The following is a 20,468-nucleotide window of genomic DNA, read 5'->3' as shown; positions in this document are numbered from 1 at the left end:
CAGAGGCAACACAAAAAGTGCAGCACACATGGTGAAAAGATTTCAGGCACAGAGAAACACATTCCTGCTTTCCATTCTCAAACCAATTACAGGCAAATTATTTCTGTTGTCAACAACTGGAGGCCTTCTAATTAGGTCACTGGCCAAAACCAGCTGTTACGAGGCTGCAGGCTACTGCAACTTAATTTGGACAAGATCTCAGGCCAACAGGTGTGACGATACTGTAGTTCTGACATCATCTGTAAAGAATGGTTATCTGACACAGCCTTCGAGCTCTGGGTAGGAACATTTGTTCGGCTCCAGTGATTCAGCTAGGGGTGTCAGCTTGTGTGCTGCAATTCATTCACATTTATGGCATTTGGCAGACACCCTTATCCTGAGTGACTTACATTTATCTCATTTATACAACTGAGCAATTGAGGGTTAAGGGCCTTGCCCAAGGGCCCAAAAGTGGTAGCTTGACAATGCTGGGATTTGAACTCCTGACCTTCTGATCAGTAACCCAGAGCCTTTAACCACAGAGACACCAATGGCAAATGAATAATTTAATATTCGTCTCTCTGAGAGAACTGGTGAATATTTGAAACCTTTTTAAAATAATTATTTACACTGCACCCTTATTCGTTCATTCATTCCTCGATCCAACAATTCAAGGGGGGTGGAATTAAAACAGAACTCTTGATCAATAGTGACTCTATTAAACACAGCAAGAGCACTATTAGCATGTATGAGAATGTGAGAACACCTAGCATGACCCTACAGCTGCTCAACATCCACCCAAGCTCTTTTGCTTTCTTGTCCATCTCTGCACCACAAGATCGCATTTAAAACATGACTTTGCGCCATTTCAGAGATCGCTTGATGGCTTCAGTCTATTCCTTATTCAGAAAACAGCTGTAAGTCGAGGTCATGCTACTGAGAGTCCCATCAAGCAGTTTTGAAATAAAAAGCACAATTTCATGCCTTCAGACGGCCTGTAATTAGGTAATGTCATTCTGTCTGAATCACTATTCCGCCCAAGTTTGTTCTCACTGTTAACAAGTCTTAAAATGCATTTAAATACTTGTTCTTAGAAGGAAAGTGCAAGAACAAATCTGCTTGTCAAACAGAGAAACACAAAACAACAGTTATTCCAGTTTAATTAAAAACAATGGTAAATTACCTTCAGTGATTTGTGGTTCTGGGATTGGGCAAGACCTGTGGAAAGTACAAAAACACTATCTTAGGAGAGCCAAAGCCCAAAAGATCAAATCAACTAGGCATAGCAAGCTAACGAGTTAATCAGTAAGAGGCAAGAAGACAGAAACCTGAACAGCAACAATATAAGTGGTCAAGTGAGCAATCAGCGAGCTTTATACTGACCGAGAGAGACGGGGTAGGAGAGGTAGATTAAAAGCAGCAGAAATAGTTGTTAAGCAAATCACACTCAATTATAAACCAAAATCCAGAAATAAAACATACTAGAGTATCACAATATCCCTTTTACTTTACAAACCACATTGGATTATGTGCTGAAAGAAAGTATTATATTGATTAGTGCATGTGTACTTCATTTAGTAACGTGCTTGCTATGTGAACGTGGTGAGGAAGAATATTATAATTGTGAACTAACTACTAAAAACACAAGCCAATCTGCTTCTTACAGAACACACCACTCAATATAATTGAAGCAAGTTGTACAAATCACATTTTAGTGCAACATTATTGCTCATGCATGATCAGTTCTTTCATCTACCCCACCTATCAGACTCCTGCCACTCAGCTAAGGTAACCGGCTGAGTTCTAAACCTCTCAGAAGTCTTCCTAGTCTCTCGCTCACTGGGCGATATGTATCGCCGAGGGCGACGGGAAGCTCTGCCGCCACCTCGCTCACTTCTCCAGGGCACCTCAGTAGACGCAGGAAAGCGCTCTGCCCTACCATAACAGGATTGAGTAAGCAAAGAACCGAATTGGAGGAAGGAAAAGAAAAAAAAAAATATATATATATATATATATATATATATATATATATATATATATATATATATATATATATATATATATATATATATATATCAAACCAATGCAGTATCAAGACATCCAGAAAAAGGCAGAAAGGTTAACAGACACAGGCTAAAGGATTAACAGGACACTCCTCTTTCTGGCTCCAAGAAAACAAAATGAAATTAATGCAAGGCTGAGAAGAGATGTTATTGACAAACGAATAAAGATCCCATCAGTAGTTAGAATTATTGCAGTTAGAATAACGAACAGTTAATTTCAGATTGACTGCGGTCTCTTCTTGGTTAGAGGTTAATCAAAGCAATGTTAGCATTAGTTAAGGTTAGTTCCAGAAGCATAAGGCGCATGATAGGTTTAAGGAACCACATACTGTTCAGGTTTTTGGGCACTTGTTGCACTCTTGAGGTAGGAGTGGCGCAATTGGGCTACAGAAACTCTCATGTCCACTGGAGAGTGGTCTCTTGGGGCCCTGGTCTCCTGAGGGACAACCTCTCTGCTGTGGATGGCTTCCTGGCTGGCAGGGGCAAGAGTGCTTTTAGGTTTCCCTGAGTCTGAAAAGTATCGACTCATTTGTTTGGTTAGATCTGGAGCCCATCTGCCACTTGATGTTGGAGTAGAACCTTGAATGCTTGATTGCAGATGGCTGGTTCCATGTTGGTTAAACCAGCCATTGGGTGCCCTCTCCTGGGCCTGCTTGGCTCTCGCATACATTTCTTCAGTTGCTTGAAGTCGAGATAAATGTTCAGTATGCTCCTCCCTCCGTGACCACCGTCCCTGCCTTCCTCTGGGCTCTCCTACCTGGATTTCCTCTCTGTTTGGTGCAGTATGTCCCTGGTGGTGGTGTTGGCTCAGATCTGCATCATTAAATCTTCCACGGTGGACATCGTCAACACTTCTCTCTCGCCGTCTGACCTCAGAAGGCAAAACTGATTTCCTGGTCCTCAGAAGCCCCTCTGCCATTGCCTGACTACCTGTTTCATCCACTCGCACTTTAGCTTCTTGCCAAACCTGGGGGCAAGAAGGCTCCGTGCCAATGGAGAGGTAGCCATGGCATCCAGGGTCCTGGTGCTCAGCTTGCCCAGCACGGGAATGGTGCAGCTGGGATGGACGGTATGGGAAGTGGGATTTTGGATGTTCCTGGTGGGTAGTGAAAATCTGTGCATGACTGTGGTACACTGGGAATTCTGATGCTGAACCGAGCTCTGCATTCTGGTGTGAGGGCTCATCGCGAGCCAGTCTCTCCCTGACTCTGATTCTTCAGAATGAGACACAAAAAGGTTAACACCAAGTTAGAGAAGAAAGAAATTGAAACAAAACAAAACAAAAAAAAAAACAACACTGCATAAGGTAGACAGTGACGAATTCTTGTTGTCCTTCTGATCCAAATTGTATTATATGTATTAAGGCTTGGCTGGATTTGGATGTAATCAAACTGTTATCCTGATAATCGATGGGAAAACATTCAAACACTAATATGGTATCAATGGTTCATCTTCCCTGTGGCAGCAGTAATGAGAAACATGTGCTAGAGCTGAAATAATCCCCAGATGGACTGTAAGGAATACTTGAAGCTGAAAAAGTGAATGTGGATTTACTGACAACCACCAGCAGTAAAAGCAGAATTTCATAGTTTATTCATCTCATACAACTCATTTTGAATATCATCCACCTTAACTGGTAAAGAATCTAGCAGAAAATTCAAAAACAGTGTTTGTGTTTAAGGGAAAATTGTCAAGTTTACCTTTTGCCTAACGAGCTGGACAAAAGCCAACATTATGATGTATAAATGAAGCACTCCATAGCATGTTAAAATTAACCCTCCACAACAAAGTAATCCCCCAGCAGGGGTGAAGCAGATGACAAAACTCACAAACACTTCTGTACCTTAAATCACAATTTAGTTTTACATTGTATGGAAAAATGTATTCTTTTTGGTAGACTGCTTCAGTTAATTTTTTTTCTGCATCATTGGCTAAACTTGGAACCCTGAAAAGGCCCAATATTTGGTTTGTCTCTATGAACAGGACACCTTGTATCCTGACACCACATATTCCATCTGTTATCCTCCATCAAAGCTTGCTAGAATATTGTCCAGACAGAAGTCATCAATTCTCATTTGCTGGTTCTTTAACACTGTCCAAGTAAGTAAAAGCTGCTTTCTCTCATTCAAGTCTAAGATACGGCCCATCTGCATGGGTTGATGGTTCACAGTCACAAAAGGACTAAAACCATTAAGTCTCTTTTGTACAGTTTTGCTCAAAAGGTCAAATATGGATTTTTTTCTCTATGCCTTTAAACTGAGACCTATTAACAGCCTTAAAAGTCACGCCTCATACAGAATAGCCAAAATAACGGGTGGGGTACTGATTAGGAGAACCTGCTCAGACTTTGATATCCATTAATGAGCTTATGACATCTTGGCACTAAATATACCACAGGACTTTCCAGAGGGATCCTTAAACTAATTAAATGTTTAGGTAGTCAAATACAAACCAATGACAACAGGACAAGGTAAAAATATTTTAGATCCAGACTCTAAACCTACAAGTGGTTCTAAGCAGAAAGGAAAAGAAGATATTCAATATGTTAAGAAAATAACCCATTTCTTTTCTTGGTCATGCATACAAGAGTACTCCGTGGAGCTCAGTGACTTATTGCAAATGAAGGGAGATGAGCCTGCACCAAATATTTCACTCTGACTGTTAAAATAATTTGCAAACATTTCACCATGTTACTCTTTGGGATTGGCTAAAACAGCATTTAAATAAAATAAAATAAAATGACGAGTCTGATAAACACCACCATGCTTGCCAGACTAAAAGGATGAAAACCAGGAACACAATGTGTCTGAAGTGAGCATTTGGAAGCTTGGCGTTGATCAAGTTGAGTCCTGCAGATTTCAGATTTCTCAAGTCTCACAAATCAGGTGAAAATAACATTAGATTTAATTCAACTGACAAGAAACAAAACAGCTCTAATACAACATATATGCTTAAAACACAGAACCACAAAGAAAACTAGGAGCAATTAATGCTTGTTTGATTAACTGGTGCATTAAGACAATTAGGTGACAGTTTAAAAAAAAAAAGTGCTAGTGCAAAACCTAAAAAAGAATTCACACACTGAATCAAGAAAGCCAACAATACTGGGGACTGATGGAAAAAAGTGTGTCAGGGATGGCTATGGTTAAAGCAATTAGAGGCCCAATTCAAAATTCAAAATATAAACCCTTCTCGCAGAGCTTACTTTCTAATTTCAAATGACTGAATATACTTTCAAATATTTTATTACTATTACTACTACTACTACTATTAATAATAATAATAATAATAATAATAATAACAACAACAGCAACCTATAACCATCTGCAAGGTATTTCTAGGTGGATAAGGCATGTGTAAGTTCCTGGATACTTTCCTTTATTAATTCCTTTGATTTATCCTGTGAATAACTAATGAACTAAACAGCTGAAGTGCTATGACCCTACTGAGCTTTAGGCAGACATAACAGATCTAAGAGAAGGGGCTAAAACCTTTTGAACTGGGTCGTATTGTTAAAAGCAGGGGAAATTAATGGAAGCGTATCCGAAAACACCCAATCATCCTGAAAGGGAGGTACCTGGAGGGCCAGTTGATTGGGGAAATTGTGTCTCCTTCTGAATCAGTCTGGAGTGACCATTGACTATAGGAGCTACTGTAAATGTAAAAACAAGAGTGAATGAGCCATTCACTGTAATGATGTGCGATGGAACGGCACACACGAATGCATACGAAATATGCCAGTATAATGGTTCAGAACATGACTTCTTAGTTTAAAGTGAAATGTAATATGTAAAGGAACATACAGTAATTGTAATAGAAATCATTCTCTGAATTACTATTCTAGATTAACATTAGCAATGACAGTAATACAACACTAACATGACAACATGGGATGATGGGTTCTGCCAAGTTATGAAATCTGACTATGCTGTTGGGAGCTAATGTTTTAAGGTCATGTCCTAAACTTCACCCAAATGGATCACTGCAAAGGAATGACGACATGTCCGAGTTGCAACAGGGATCAAAACATGTTGTCTCAAAAGATGAGACAAAAAAAAAGCAGGCTCTGTTAACACGTTAATATAAATATGTTCATCTTAAGGTAACTGAAAAAGCTAACATGACATTTAAAATATAGATTTTTTTTGTGCAAAAAACATGTGCACAAGGTAAACTAGAATAAATTTAAAAGTCAGTCAACATCTAAAATCCCAATCCATTAAACTAAACTGGTGGAACACTAGGAATTAACTGAATATTCTGAAATAAAAATATCCCATGAGTTTTATTTATTGCTGGACTAATTTGCAGAGATTTCTGAAAATAACAATAATAAAAAAGTAATAATAAGATTACTCACATCAATTTTTCAAAATCATGAAAGCATCACTTGCGTTTTTATACAATATCTTTTCTATTCTACATATTAATTCCATATTTATTGAGTGAGTGTGATAACATTATATTAAAATGACAAGTTATTGAGAGAGATTTGTACAAAAAGAGTGACAAAAAGAAGACAGACGTATCTGACGGCACAGGCTTGGTGAGGTGCCGACCAGGTCAATGCTGTACGCGCCAAGCCAAAACCAAAAATTAGTAGATTTTTCAAATTAAAATTAATTTACTTTATTATGGCCAGGGGCTCCATGCACCAATCAATATCACTTTTTTACTGCCCATGGGCATACATTGCATAGAAGTCGGAATCATTTTTCCCGTGATTAATCCGCTGGCACGATTAATTGTGGACACAGAACTCCGCAGAAACTGAGGATAAACTTTTGAAGCACAAGGCAAGAGCAAGAACAATGCCACAGCATATAGTAGTTCACAAGAGTGTAACCAACTTATGGGCTATAACGCCCCACAATTCATAAATTACAATTTATGATTTATAAAAAACGCAATTAGATTTCCACTCCCTTAGAGCTTGGTCTTATCCCTAGAGGAAAAGAGAGCAACTGGGGGCATACCATGATGCAGTGGATACCGTCTCTCAAAACCGAGTGTGATCAACAAGATGGCGGCCAACAGCTGTTCGGCAAGTAGCTGAAACGCTACTTCCCTCGCAAAGTTCTAGTCACTTCAAATTTTGCATTATCCAATCTGATGAGGTGGAAGCTCTCAAGGACATGATAAGCCTGATTATGCCAAAGTGTCGATACGAGCAACGACTGGCAGAGCAAAACCTCCGGGATATGTACAGTATTGGTATGTTGTTGTATTTGATCTTAAAATCAGAGCAGGTTAGTTTCTCAACTATTCTGCATTTTTATGCTCTCTCTCATGATCAAACATTTTGTGTACTGAAAATTGCCAAAAGTGGTCTAAAACATATCCATAGAAGACAAATACAGTGAAAACCAGCATACCAAAGAACAACAACTGAAGTGTAATACAGAATAGGTCATGAGTGATGGTGCTATGCTTACCCTTGCTTGTGGAGGATGTTGTGGGCCTGCTGTTCATTAGATAAATCCCCAGGAGAAGCCACTTGCTTTGCAGTCAATCCCTGTTCTGTTGAGGCTCTGGTCTCCCCTGAAGTGTCTATGTAAGGGGCAGAGTGGTCTGGAGCTACTCCTTCTCCATGCATTCTTCCTTGGTCGTGTGCCCTTTTCTGGTTTTCCAGATTCATCCTCCTCTCTTGTTCAGAGAATACCTCAGCCTTCTCCCTGCTGTACTCCTGCTCCACACTGGCCTGAGCAGTGGTTTTACCTGCGCATACGTTGGAGGTGTTGGCATTATGCTCGACCTCATATCTTCCCTCCACCTGCCCCTTGTACTGGCGCTCTGAACCCTCAGGGTCCCGTCGCATTCTGGAGTACTGGCTGGCATGGTCCGTGTCTGCCTCTTCATCCAGCAAGATGCGGTAGCGCTCACAGAGCTGGCGTCTGCGTTCGGCCTTGTAACGGGCGATGCGCTCAGCTTTAGACTCCTCCTCAGCAGTTACAACAGAACCGGGGTTATAGGTAGGCTCAGATTGGGCCATGTGTGTCTCCATCCGGCTCATGTGCACACTCTCGGAGCTGTGAGGGTCTGACAAACCAGACTCATCTTTGCTAAAGTGCTGAACAGGAACTGAATGATAAAGCGAATTACAGTATGGTTTTAACTTCATTTAATCACAACAGGATGAACACAAGATATTAAGAGATCATTAATACAAATGGTCAGTGTTGCCAGGTCTGTGTTCTTTAAAAAATAAATAAAGAAAATAAAAATAATAATAAAAAAGTCGAATGGCTATTCAAAATTATGCCAATTGTCACAAAACTCAAAGAAACCCACAAATATTCTCCAATAAGCTATAATATATTGCAACATGTACAAAGTAACACCTAAGTAATATTCACACTTTTTATTTTGGGAGATTGGGCTATTTGCTCCAAGAAGTCAGTACATATTGCGAAGTTTCAAATTGGTTTTCAAGACTAGGAGCGGTCCAAAGTAATGATCACTGGGCCTCTTAAAGTGTTTGGTCTGGCATTCGCATCAACCGAATGCCAAGTTGCATGATGAGTTAAGTGTTTGGTTCAACTTGTCATGTTATTTAATATTTCCAGGTTCATGGATAAAGGGTTTTTATGGTCAGTGAAGGAGGCTGAAGGACTTAAGAAGGCATTCAAGCGCAAATAGACAAGACTTACTTTTTTAAAAAAGATGCATGTGAGAAGCAACTTTGCACTGAGATCATCACAAAAATGCATGTCTCACACACCGCTAAAAATCTTATACAAAAATGGCCACTTGTTTGCAGTTAAAAAAAACAAATGGATGTGCCTAGTGGAGCAGCACACGATCATTGTGTAAACCTGCATGCACAAAAGTGACATAAGGAAATGTGCAATTAATCCACTGTTCAGAAGGAATTCTTCCATGAGAAAGAAAAAAAAACCCAAAGATAAACAAACCCACCCCCCAAAACTCACAAGTCGAAGTAGCTCATTACCGCATAAAAACCTTGTACCTGGCAACCCTGAGATTGACTACACCACAATAATAATTATTTGTGTACTCATATTAATCTCTTTAATACAATAGACACGTCTTGTACCTGTGCATGGATCACACAAGTCTGTGGCACGAGTGTATCTGGGAGTGTCCTCTTCCAATAACCGATTGGTCACCAGACCAGCACTTGGAAGTGAGAACTGAAGGTCGTTGTCAATTCCTTCCAGCCGCCGTGCAATTCGTTCTTTCCTAAAAGGAGTACGACAGATTGATACAACAGATCACTGGCATGAAACAACAGTCACATAAATACAGACAGGCTTGCAATATAAATCTTTGCAGGACTCGAAATTTATGAACATGAGCACCATTCCCATAAAGACAGGCTCAGTGGAGTAACAGTTAATTAAAATCTCTCACCTGTTCATGTCCCAGCAGTCACTTTGACTATTACTGATGTGCTCAAAACGTTTCCTTAACTCCGAGACTGCAGAGGGAAACAAATATTACTTTTATGTGTCTAGGCATAGTGTAAAACTGGAATGCACAGGCATGGATAGTGGAACAGAAATACTATTAGAAAAAAAAAAAATCAGACAATAAGGTATTATTCTGCACACAAGAATATAGCACCATACTCCAGTTTATGTGTAAAATAAAATGCTTTTTAAGTGCATTTTATTCAAGCTGGGACTAATTGAAATACTTAACAAGAAAAACATTTTTGTTTTCTTCCATTATGAAACAAATAATTTACCTCCAGAGTAAATCAGCCTGAAACCAACAAACATCCTGAATACAGAAACATCCAAAAGCTCAGACTTTCCTGGCTTTCATACTCACAGCTGCTGAAATGAAGCTACACGAGAGCCAAAACACTCAACCAAACAAATGCTACGTATTAGAAAAGTATGGCAGAAAAAGTGTTTTGTATGGCATCACATAGCTGAAGTTATGTTCAGGCAAATGTTAAGTGTTCAATCTCTAACCAGAGTGCATCCAGATAATGAAAAATGATTCATATTACTTTTCTGGACTCTAAAACCAAATGTTCCAGTATGGTGGAACATGGTTCCAGTATGGAGGTGATCCGACCCAAAACATCAGCTACATTCCTGTAGGTTTCCTCACTATAGATCATGAAATTGACCACTCAAAAATGAAATGAAATTTCAATATAAAACAGTCTAGGCTCGTGAGTTCAACACGCATAACTACATTTCAACCTCTCCATCATTACCAGTTTAGATTTCGCTAGGAAGTATATTTTATCATTTGTAAGCCAAACACCAACACATTTAATCATGTAAGTAGACCTTACTAGTAGACTTAGTAAGTCTTACCTGATGGTGGTTGCTCTTGAGACAATTCAACCAAATTCTGTTCTACCATCATTAAAAACATACACAATTTAGTCTTTCTTAAACAATACATACACATTAGCCTTTCCCAACACAATATGCCTCTGCAGAACAGGTGGCTCCCAGCCAACCAAAAATAGGCCATCCTACTATGAGGGGTTCAACCTCCAACCCTGCCCTAACCTTATGGCCAATAAAATCTTGTCCAAAAACACTCCATGGATAAATACAAAAAGACTTGTTTGTCACACTGTATACTGAATGTGGACCTTGAGTGGTTGAGATCAGAAATAAAAAAAAGGTACTAAACTGTACTTTTCATTGTCACCGGGGTACATCTTTTGTACCATTTAAATATATTTTATACATCTTGAAAAATAATGTGAAGTACATAATTGGACCTTAAGGATCACTGATATACCTATAAAGCTTTACTCTAAAAGCTTTATAAAAAATAAAAAATAAAAAACAAACAAACAAACAAACAAACAATCAGACAGATACATAGAGGTACAAAACACTTCGAATTGATGGTACCACCATTAGTGACACAGAAAAATACAGTTTGGTACCTTTATTTCCGAGAGTGTAGCTGCAATAATGAAAACCAAAAGGATCATGCTATAATGAATAATAAAACACAATGAAACACGCCTCATTTTCTGCAATCACCTTTGGGTAGAGAGACAATATGATTGACATCGACAGCCTTTGTGGTCTGGGAAATGTCGTCTTTATCCTCAGATGGGAACTGTTTCTGAAAACTGCAGTGAGAGAAAGGGAGGAGATTAGAAAGAGGACAAAAAAAAAAAACAGTTTAAACTAAGTCACACATGATGACTGAAATGCAAGCCAGCTAAAAAATGAAAATCAGCACAAAATTTGTGCTGAGAGAGAGAGGAAAAAAAAAAAAAAAGAATAATAAAAGGTCATAGGTCGTAGTTTTACTGCAGTGAGAAAACAGCAGCAGAACCATGTCCTGGCAGAAATTTTCTGATCTGAACATTGTGTAATTCTATATCACAGCTAACAAGAGTGTTATTTCCCAACTACTGCAAGCACCACAGTGACAGCAAATGAGGTTACTGGCATGCTGCAATGTTCAGGATTCCAAAATGAAAAGAACGAGAACTATTTAAAACGCTTTTGAAAGACCAAATACATTATACCCTGTCTATAAGCTCAGAACCTTCTTCAAAAACATTTAAGAGTGAAGGTGAAAAAGAGGTAAGAGGACACACAACAATACGTGGGTAAAGTGGACAAATCTCATTGTGAGCATGAATTTATGCCAAGTTTAACGTCTAAATATTAGATTACTTTTGTTTACATTAGCCACATGATACAAAGAAAGACATAAGATGGCGTTACTGGTAATGCTGAACAGGGTTTTCTACATGATCAAAGAACTTCTCAGGATGAGCAGCGAGGACAAAGGTGATCCACCTTTTAATCTGATCTAGCGGAGCCTAAGCGACATCAATTATGAAACAAGACAAAATCAATAACTACTTATTTTTTACTCATGAAGCTCTGAGCAGTTTTATAAATGTCGTATTTGCACAAAATGTTCAAAACGTAACTTAATATTAGAAATTACAATAGTAACAATTATTTCGCGTAAAAGATTAATAAGATGTTTTAAGGCCATAAAACTTGAGACTGACATATGCAGAAATCTTCAGCACCCTATATTTTGTAAATATTTTGTTATAGAGGTTTATGACTTTTGCATAATTGAGTGAGCAAAAAAGCATTTTATATCTCCAACCAAAAAAAAATTATGTAACAGGAATATATGTTTGTATACCTTAAAGAACGCAACATTTTACATAACAGACTACCTCTCAAAAGACAGACAAAAACCATTAACAACAATGCTGGGTTTTGCATGCTAAATAAATAAATTAATTAATTAAAAAAAAGAAGCAAGTGCAACAGTCAAAGTATCCAGAAGAACTGTGGCAGATTCTCCAAGATACTTATCAGCTAATTTGCTTATCAAACTGCACAAATTGTACCCATGACAACTATTTCAAAAAGATAAATAAATAAAGCAAAGGGTTATCACACAAATTATCGACTATGTTTAGTTTGTTACTGTTTACTGCACTCTATACTATTCTGTGGACTCTTTGTATGTGCCTAAAACTTTTGATCAGTACTGTATGGAGTGCCAAAAGAAAAGGAATAGAATTCAGTTTTAGCTTCAGTGAAATTAGCAGATCAGGGCAATCATGCTTGTTATAGATAGGACTGATAAAGGAAACTGAGATAAAACAGTCACTTGCCTGGTAGCACGCTCATATTTCCTTGTAATGACCTCAAGTATCAAATACCAGAGCTGCTACTAACGCACTGATATGCACTTTATATTATTCTAAACTAAGCTTTCCAATACCAGCAAGACCAAATGATGTAATTGATCTCTTACTGCTATAATAAATGACTTGTTTGATGCAATTTTATTCTTTTACATATACAAATGTTTCTAGATGCTCAATCTAGGGATGCGAAAGAAATCAGGTTACAGCTAGGCGGTGGTTTACTACAGGTGTGTTTCCAGCACTTAATTTCCCAAGAACAAGGAATTTAAGGTAGAAAGGAAGGGGAAAAAAAAAAAAAAAAAAAAAAAAAAAAAAAAAAAAAAAAAGTGTTTACCTAAAAGCCCTTTGCTGAAGCTTGGGTCTGGCAACTTTGGTGATGGCCTCCCCAGTGATGCCTGTTGACAAGAATAAGACAGGATTCTTTAATATGAAAACATTACTGAAAGGAGGACAATTTAGATGTTAACTGAAAGCACATTTATCAGCTAAATCAATCCCAAAAACATAAAATAACCAGAACCAGGCAGAGAATGCTGTGATCGCATTCCTTAGACATTATGTGGACAGTTTTCACCTCATAAACACATGAAATACACAATGGTTCTATTTATTCTAGCAAACAGCAAATGACCACAAGAAAAATGAATAATAATCCAATATCTTCACATAAGTACTACATAAAGTACTTCTCAAGCAAAACCCACATGTTTGGGAAAAGGTCACATCAAGAAGTCTGTTGCTGTTCATGGTGATCTTTATAACCGTCAATTATCTTAAAATGGGGTTGCAACAAATCTCTAAATCAACAAGATTGACGAATGAAAAAGATTTGCAAATACATTGCCATCCACATTCCCACCGCCCTCAATTACAGTTTTTTATTTCTGTTCTGCTTAATTCTGTGCAAGACGTCGGGCTACTGATCACTCATGAATTCAAACCCCAGTACGCCAAGCTGCCACTTTTGGGCCCTTGAGCAAGGCCCTCAACCCTCAGCTGTATAAATGAGAAATGCAAGTCGCTGTGGATAAGGGCAAATATATGAAATGTATAGCTCCAGGGTCCCTGGTTCGATCCTGAGCTCGGGTTACTTTCTGCGCTGAGTTTTGCATTTTCTCCCGGTGTCCATATGGGTTTTCTCAGTGTACTCTGGTTTCCTCTAACCTCTCAAAAAAGCATGGTAGTAGGTGGCTGGCTACTTAAATTGCCACTAGGTGTGAGGCCCTGTGATGGACTACCATCCCATGGTAAATGGCCTGCACTTCTATAGCTTTTTTTTTTGTCAGGTGTATTCCTGACTCACTCCCTGTACGTCTAGGATAAGCTCCAGATTCACTGCAACCTTGACCAGGACAAAGCATTTACTGAAGATAAATGAATGGATGAACAAATGAACGTATAAAACGTGTTAAAGCACCAAAGACAAAGAAGACAATTAAAAAAAAAAAAAAAAAATTATTATTTATTTATTTACTTATTTATTTATTTATTTTTAAAGTAATATATTAAATGTCTGCTTTGCTTTTACAAAGTATATGAATTTTTATTTATTATAAAAATCACCCAGATGTGGTGCACTTCCATCATACACACAAAGTGCCTTTATTGAGTTCACTTAATATGGAACCTACTCATTCTAACACCTGAAACAATAACATTTCCTATAAAAGCAAGAGATTAATACTATGCAAGTATCATATGACAGTTGAGCTCCACTGTCTTTCCATTTCAGCTTACACACACACCTCTTGCCCCAAATCTACCCTTTTATATCTATGAAGCTTTAGCAATGATGGGTGGGTCAATGTTACAACTCCCTCACTTGTTATAAACATCATTTGAGATGGCAGAGTGAACAAGAGCTCTGGAGCTTCTCTCAGGACTCCGTTGTGTTTTGGTATAGAGAGTGTTTTCACAGCTGGGAAGAGTATCCCCTAAAAACATTCCTCTCTGCCTAGAAATCTCCTTTCACCTCACGAAGCACAGCGCCAGCTGATCAGGCAAGAGCGTGTGGAGAGATGGAGAGGCCAAAAGACAGACAAAAACACAGAGAGCGAAGCGAAAAATCACATGAAGATTGAAGCCGTCTTAAGAAAACTCTTACCTACTCATTGTTTATTCATAGTTCACAAACTCGAGAGCTTGGAGGAACACGCTCACTCCTAACAGTAACAGTTGCTTCACACCACTAATAATGAATCAGTACTAGCAAAACAGATGGCAATCAACATCTGCCTCATCAGGCCTGCAGCCACTCGCAATCTTAAAAGGTGGTCATCATTTTAGAGACTTATGATGTCTAAAAAATGACTCACTGATGATAGCATTAAAAAGTATCTCTCTCTGATACCCTGCCCAAACTGATGCACCCTCTTTGAAACTATATACATTGCCATTGAAAGGTTTTTGAACACTACATATTTCAGCATTTTTGTTCAAGTGAACACGTTTCACATGGTGTACAATTTTAAAAGCTAAGCAGTAGGAATTAGTGAATTGAGAATTTTTTTTATAAAAGATTTTCGTTTTTTGGACGTAGATTGAATCTAACCAGAAATGGACAAAATCTTTATCTCTCTGATTAACCATGTGCAGCACACAATATTTATATTTTACAGGAACTAGAACCAAAAATGCAATAAAACAAAGAAAGCAGGTGTCCAAAACGTTTGACTTTCAGTGTGTGTGTGTGTGTATATATATATATATATATATATATATATATATATATATATATATATATATATATAAGTTGCCTTCTGAAGAAAAGTAGCAGAGCTGAGCAGCACTGTTTGGCCTGGGGGCAAAGCCTCTTTCCAGGCCAGAAATATGTAACGCCTGAAATAAAATTAAAAAAAAAATTAAGTAGCCAGATCCATTTTAGACATTATAATAAAAATAAAAAAAGTAATATCATGATTGTTTTATTATTATTATTATTATTTTTACAAATCAAAAAGTATCTGGCTGATGACATGGCTCTGCAAATACTAGAATACAATGGCAAATACTTGAAGTGAGCATGAAATTACAATGTTTTCTTCCATGCCACAACAAAATCAGTACAAAATATAACTTGCACATGTTTTTGTGAACACAGATCTAGTATCCTGTCAAACAATGAAATTCTTGGTGATCGATTCCATTTTAAATGTCATATTTGAAAGCTGTGCTTCACTGATCCTTTTACGATCAGCACTGAGATCTCACCTTTCCATTGGAGAATCTGTGACCCAAAATCTCATGTCCTGATTTCATTTCAGTGAGCTGCCCTACACCTGCACAGTACAGCTAAATGGATCTTGAACCTTGTCAAAGTCTGTGGTAAGTGGGTGAAGGGAAATAAATGGCTTTTCATGCTTTCGTTTTCATGTGTTGCGAAATCACCTCACAAATCGTTCTGAGAAGAATGCAAGCTCATGTGGGGGGTGCACAGTAAAAATGTTTCTCTTTGTACAACCCCAATTCCAAAAAAGTTGGGTCACTGTGTCAAATGTAAATAATAATAATAAAAGAACAATAATAAATAAAAAAAGCAATGATTTGCAAATCTCAAACCCATGTGTTATTCACAAATGAACATAGAAAAACATGTTTAAACTGAGGAAATGTACCATTTTAAGGAAAAACAAATAGCTGGAGGTTAATTGACAACAGGTCAGTAACATGATTGGGTATTTTAAAAAAAAAAAAAAAGGGAGAAAAAAAAAAATATGGAGTATCTTAGAGAGGCAGAGTCTCTCAGAAGTAAAGATGGGCAGAGGTTCACCAATCTGCGAAAAACTACGTCTACAATTTGTGGAACAATTTCAGAATAATGTCGCCAGTTAACCTCCAGCTGTTTCTTTTTAGTAACACTTATTTTTCCAGCCTTTTATTGACCCATTCTAACTCTTGACACGCGCTGCGGCCATCAAATTCAAAATTACATTATTTTTTCCTTAAAATGGTACGTTTCCTCAGTTTAAACATATGATATGTTTTCTATGTTCTATTTTGAACATGTGGATTCATGAGATTTGCAAATCATTGCATTCTGTTTTTATTTACATTTTACACAGCATCCCAACTTTTTTGGAATTGGGGTTGTAGTTACATTTGACAAAAAATCACCACACTCACAGGGTTCAACCAAAATTAAATAATCCACTTACTGGCATGTTATTGGGATGTGGGAGGAAATCAGAGAATCCAGAAGAAATCCATGTGGATATGGGGAGAACATTTTGCAACTCGACAGAGTCAGTGAATCGAGCTTGAGATCGAACCTGGAGCTGTGCAGTGGCAAAACTACCTGGAGCACCAGCCTGCTGCCCCCAAAATTAAATAATGCAGTCTTTACCAATGGTTCATCAAATAACCCCAAGGTTCACAAATATGTTTAAAACATATTCCAACATTTACCACAATCCATATCATGAAGTTTTAAGTGAGTGACAACCAACAGCTTTTCCCGACAACAAGAAATACTATAAAAATATCAAACAAGTCTCTTTAAACTAGACTAAAATTGCTACTAGCATATTTTATATGATGGGAGATATGCTTGGCTCTCAGCCATCTTGTACCCAGAAGCTAATACAGTCTAGTGTGACAATTAATGGCATGCCTACTATTCCAAACCTCCTCACACGCATGCACGCACACTGCCACACCCACTCCTACATCCACTCCCATCTGAAAGATTTCAACCACAGCCCTAACAGTAGGACCCTGTGATGTGAAAAGTAAAAATACTGACCATGTAAACTATGCGACACCATCACTATACTGACTTCTTTTATCATGAGATTATAGCATACTCTGTAGAGCATACTCTACACACCTGTTTTAAAGAATAGACAGTCACAGATAATGTTCCTAAGTGATAGAGAGATAACAGTGACGGAATGCACAAGTCACACAGGCTTATGTGATAAGTCATGCTATAAGCATCTGGAGTCATTAAAGCATGAGACAGAACATGTCACAGCCTGGTTAGCACTATATAATAATAAGGCTATTTATATTCATGTGGCAGTTTGTTGAGATTATTTGGCTTTCTGCTATTTGCCTGAAAGCAAAACTGCAAAAACGCAGTTCATGACAAGATATACAATATCCAAAATAACCAATATCAAAAACCTGGGGGGAAATAAATAAATAAACAGTATTGCTGCTTTTCACTGCAAACTATCGGGGTAGCACGGCAGCTGGGTCTTACTGCAGCACATGGCACTGCTAATGAAGGATTAGCTTTCTACGCACACAGGATTACCCCAGTGGGAAGTGTGTCATTTCAATATCTATAGCCACTTACATCATGAGAGAAATTAAAAACATCCGTGTCGAAACATCTAAGAATATCTGGCTACTTTAAAGGCCATCCGTGATGAAGGCCAGCATGAGAGTTTGTGCTGTGACAGTTGAGCTGGTGAACATATGGACACATTAAACCCATTTTACAGTCTAATCACCTCAACCCAGCACCGCTTTATGGATACGTTCACGACTACATTATACTCTGACAAAAGTTTAATAGTTAAAAGCAAGACTGACAGCTTAGCATTAACGTTCTCCCACACCTGTTATGAATTTCTCTGCATATTACCAAACAGAAGACCAACTCAACACGGTGGAGAAATAAAAATAAATAAATAAATAAATAACGTCCCACTGCAAATACACACAGAGGGCAAAACAAAACCATAAAACTACAATTTGGCAGAGGAACAGTGGAAGCTCTGCATACGCTTTTAAAGTCAAACAGACGCTGACACAGATATACCAGAAAAACGTGCTTTAAACTCGACTACTGAATAAATTCCTTTGAGAGAAAAAGTATCGAAGAGCCCAGATATTTGCACTGGGTTTCACTCTCGCCCTCTCTTGCTTTCTCTCTCTCTCTCTCTCTCTCATTCCTTCTATCTCTTATTCCCAGAAAGTCTTTTGTACTTAATCAGCATGTCCTTGAAGGCTAAATCTGCTGCACAGAAATTTCTAAGCCAGAGCAGCCCTAATGAATGGAATAATGCACAGTAACTGGACAGTCCCATCACCAAACCTGCGCTCTCCTCCACTCACCTTGACAGCACTTGACATGGCTAAGATAGTTGGCAATCCACGCGTTCTGATACATTTTGGAAAAAAGATAAAGAGGAGAAGGCTGGAATGAGGACCGATAGAAAGAGAGAGAGAGAGAGAGAGAGAGAGAGAGAGAGAGAGAGAGAGAGAGAGAGAGAGAGAGAGACACAGAGAGACAGAGAGAAAGAAAAAGACAGAGATGGGAATAGAGGAGGACGAGAAAGAGGTGGTGGAGGAGGAGAGAAAGAGAAGGACTGAAGGAGGAGTATGGAGGGAGGGGACTGCGGGGAGGCAGCAACGGACTTCAAGGTGATGCAGACTCGCCTGCAGGAGTCCTCAGGCAGTGAGTCAGAGACAGAGAGGCAGAGAGAGAGAGAGAGCACAGTGTGAAGAAAGCAAAAGGGGCTGAATATAAAGCAGAGAGAGTGATAGAATTAGCATGACAGAGACAGGGCAGCAGGATGAACAATGTGGAGCAGCTACTCGGAAAGTGCACACATTTAAGCGTTTTGTCTGTTAGTGCTGGCTCGTTGTCTACATAGAGCTGGATCAGAGCATACTGACTGCTGGCAGAAGACCAGCTAACAGGCTAATGCAGCATTGTGCTAAGCTGCTCAAATAATGCTAATCAGATTACTGAGTTTGGGGGGGGGGGGAGGCGTGTGTGCGCATGTGTATTTATGTACTTTTAAACTCGGGAACAGCTGAGGAAGAGAATGTGAGCAATAGAGAGGGAAACAGACCGCCTCACAGGAACGAGAAATTCCACTGAGCAATGACACATGAACAGTGCTAGTGCAGAGAGAGAGAGAGAGAGAGAGACACACACACTAATCATATAATGGCTAGAACAACCTCTGAAGGGAAAAAAAAGGAATGGGGGAAGGGAATGTTAATTTATGCCCCACATTCACTTTACCTATACACAGAACAGCTTCCTCCGAAAAAATTAAATTAATAAATAAAAAAAAAACGCATTCCTGTAGCAACACCCCATAATAGTACAAGGGCACTTGTCAATTACTATGACAATGAACTCAGTACCCTATTCCTCCATATACCACCCCCCCCCCCCACACACACACACACACGTTTCAAGACTGACACCGCATTATATGGTGATGAAACAGTTACTCTATTAGACCCGCCATCTCAAAAATTCTACATCAGTCCCCAAAGCATTTCTCCTCAAGTCTTTCATTTACAGACTCTGGGTCCTAGGCCAACGATTGTTTGATATTTTTAACCACATTTGGTGCTGAAAAATAAAGTGACAAATGTTCTATCCAATTTTCTGGCTCTTGAATCAAGTAAACTGTAAAATGTTTTATTTGGAAGTCTGAAAACCACAGGCATATCTTCTTGCCTCGGTCAGGTTCTTCACGGTGAATCGGTGTCGAGTATTTTCTGACTGATTATGATGTTAACTCATAGCCCTTCACCACACATCGTGTGCACATTAATGCTAATTTATGATCACATATTTTGTCACTATTTCTATTTACAAGTGAGTTGCATCTTTGCTGAGATCTGTTACCCTTACTAAGAGTTTTGTAAGAGTCCTCTACATCTGCAGGTGGGTGGAGCTAGAAATAGTGTTGACTGTTTAAACACAATAGTCACAGAATGTTTCACAAGCTATCATTCCAGTCATCTGCCCATTTGTAAAAACACAGGGGTTGCTTCTAGTATAGCAAAATACCAGGATAAAATGTTTTACT

At 38.5% G+C, this 20,468-nt stretch overlaps 1 protein-coding gene across 1 annotated transcript in view; it reads right to left on the bottom strand.

Moving 5' to 3' along the window:
* The window catches only part of svila (supervillin a), a 52,712-nt gene extending 33,635 nt beyond the window's left edge, over positions 1 to 19,077 (bottom strand). The window contains exons 1-10 of the mRNA XM_053638999.1: positions 18,748 to 19,077; positions 13,019 to 13,079; positions 11,030 to 11,121; positions 9,417 to 9,483; positions 9,100 to 9,245; positions 7,478 to 8,123; positions 5,620 to 5,694; positions 2,372 to 3,256; positions 1,741 to 1,914; positions 1,163 to 1,197 (exon numbers count right to left, since the gene is read on the bottom strand). Coding sequence (XP_053494974.1) covers positions 1,163 to 1,197; positions 1,741 to 1,914; positions 2,372 to 3,256; positions 5,620 to 5,694; positions 7,478 to 8,123; positions 9,100 to 9,245; positions 9,417 to 9,483; positions 11,030 to 11,121; positions 13,019 to 13,079; positions 18,748 to 18,802 — 2,236 coding nt within the window. The 5' untranslated portion in view covers positions 18,803 to 19,077. The remainder of the gene's footprint in view (positions 1 to 1,162; positions 1,198 to 1,740; positions 1,915 to 2,371; positions 3,257 to 5,619; positions 5,695 to 7,477; positions 8,124 to 9,099; positions 9,246 to 9,416; positions 9,484 to 11,029; positions 11,122 to 13,018; positions 13,080 to 18,747) is intronic.
* Positions 19,078 to 20,468: the final 1,391 nt, after the last annotated feature.

The sequence above is a fragment of the Ictalurus furcatus genome, chromosome 13 (assembly GCF_023375685.1).
Source record: "Ictalurus furcatus strain D&B chromosome 13, Billie_1.0, whole genome shotgun sequence".
Taxonomy (NCBI): Eukaryota; Metazoa; Chordata; class Actinopteri; order Siluriformes; family Ictaluridae; genus Ictalurus; species Ictalurus furcatus.
Note: the sequence above shows the minus strand (reverse complement) of the source record. Positions and strands in the feature narration are given on the sequence as shown.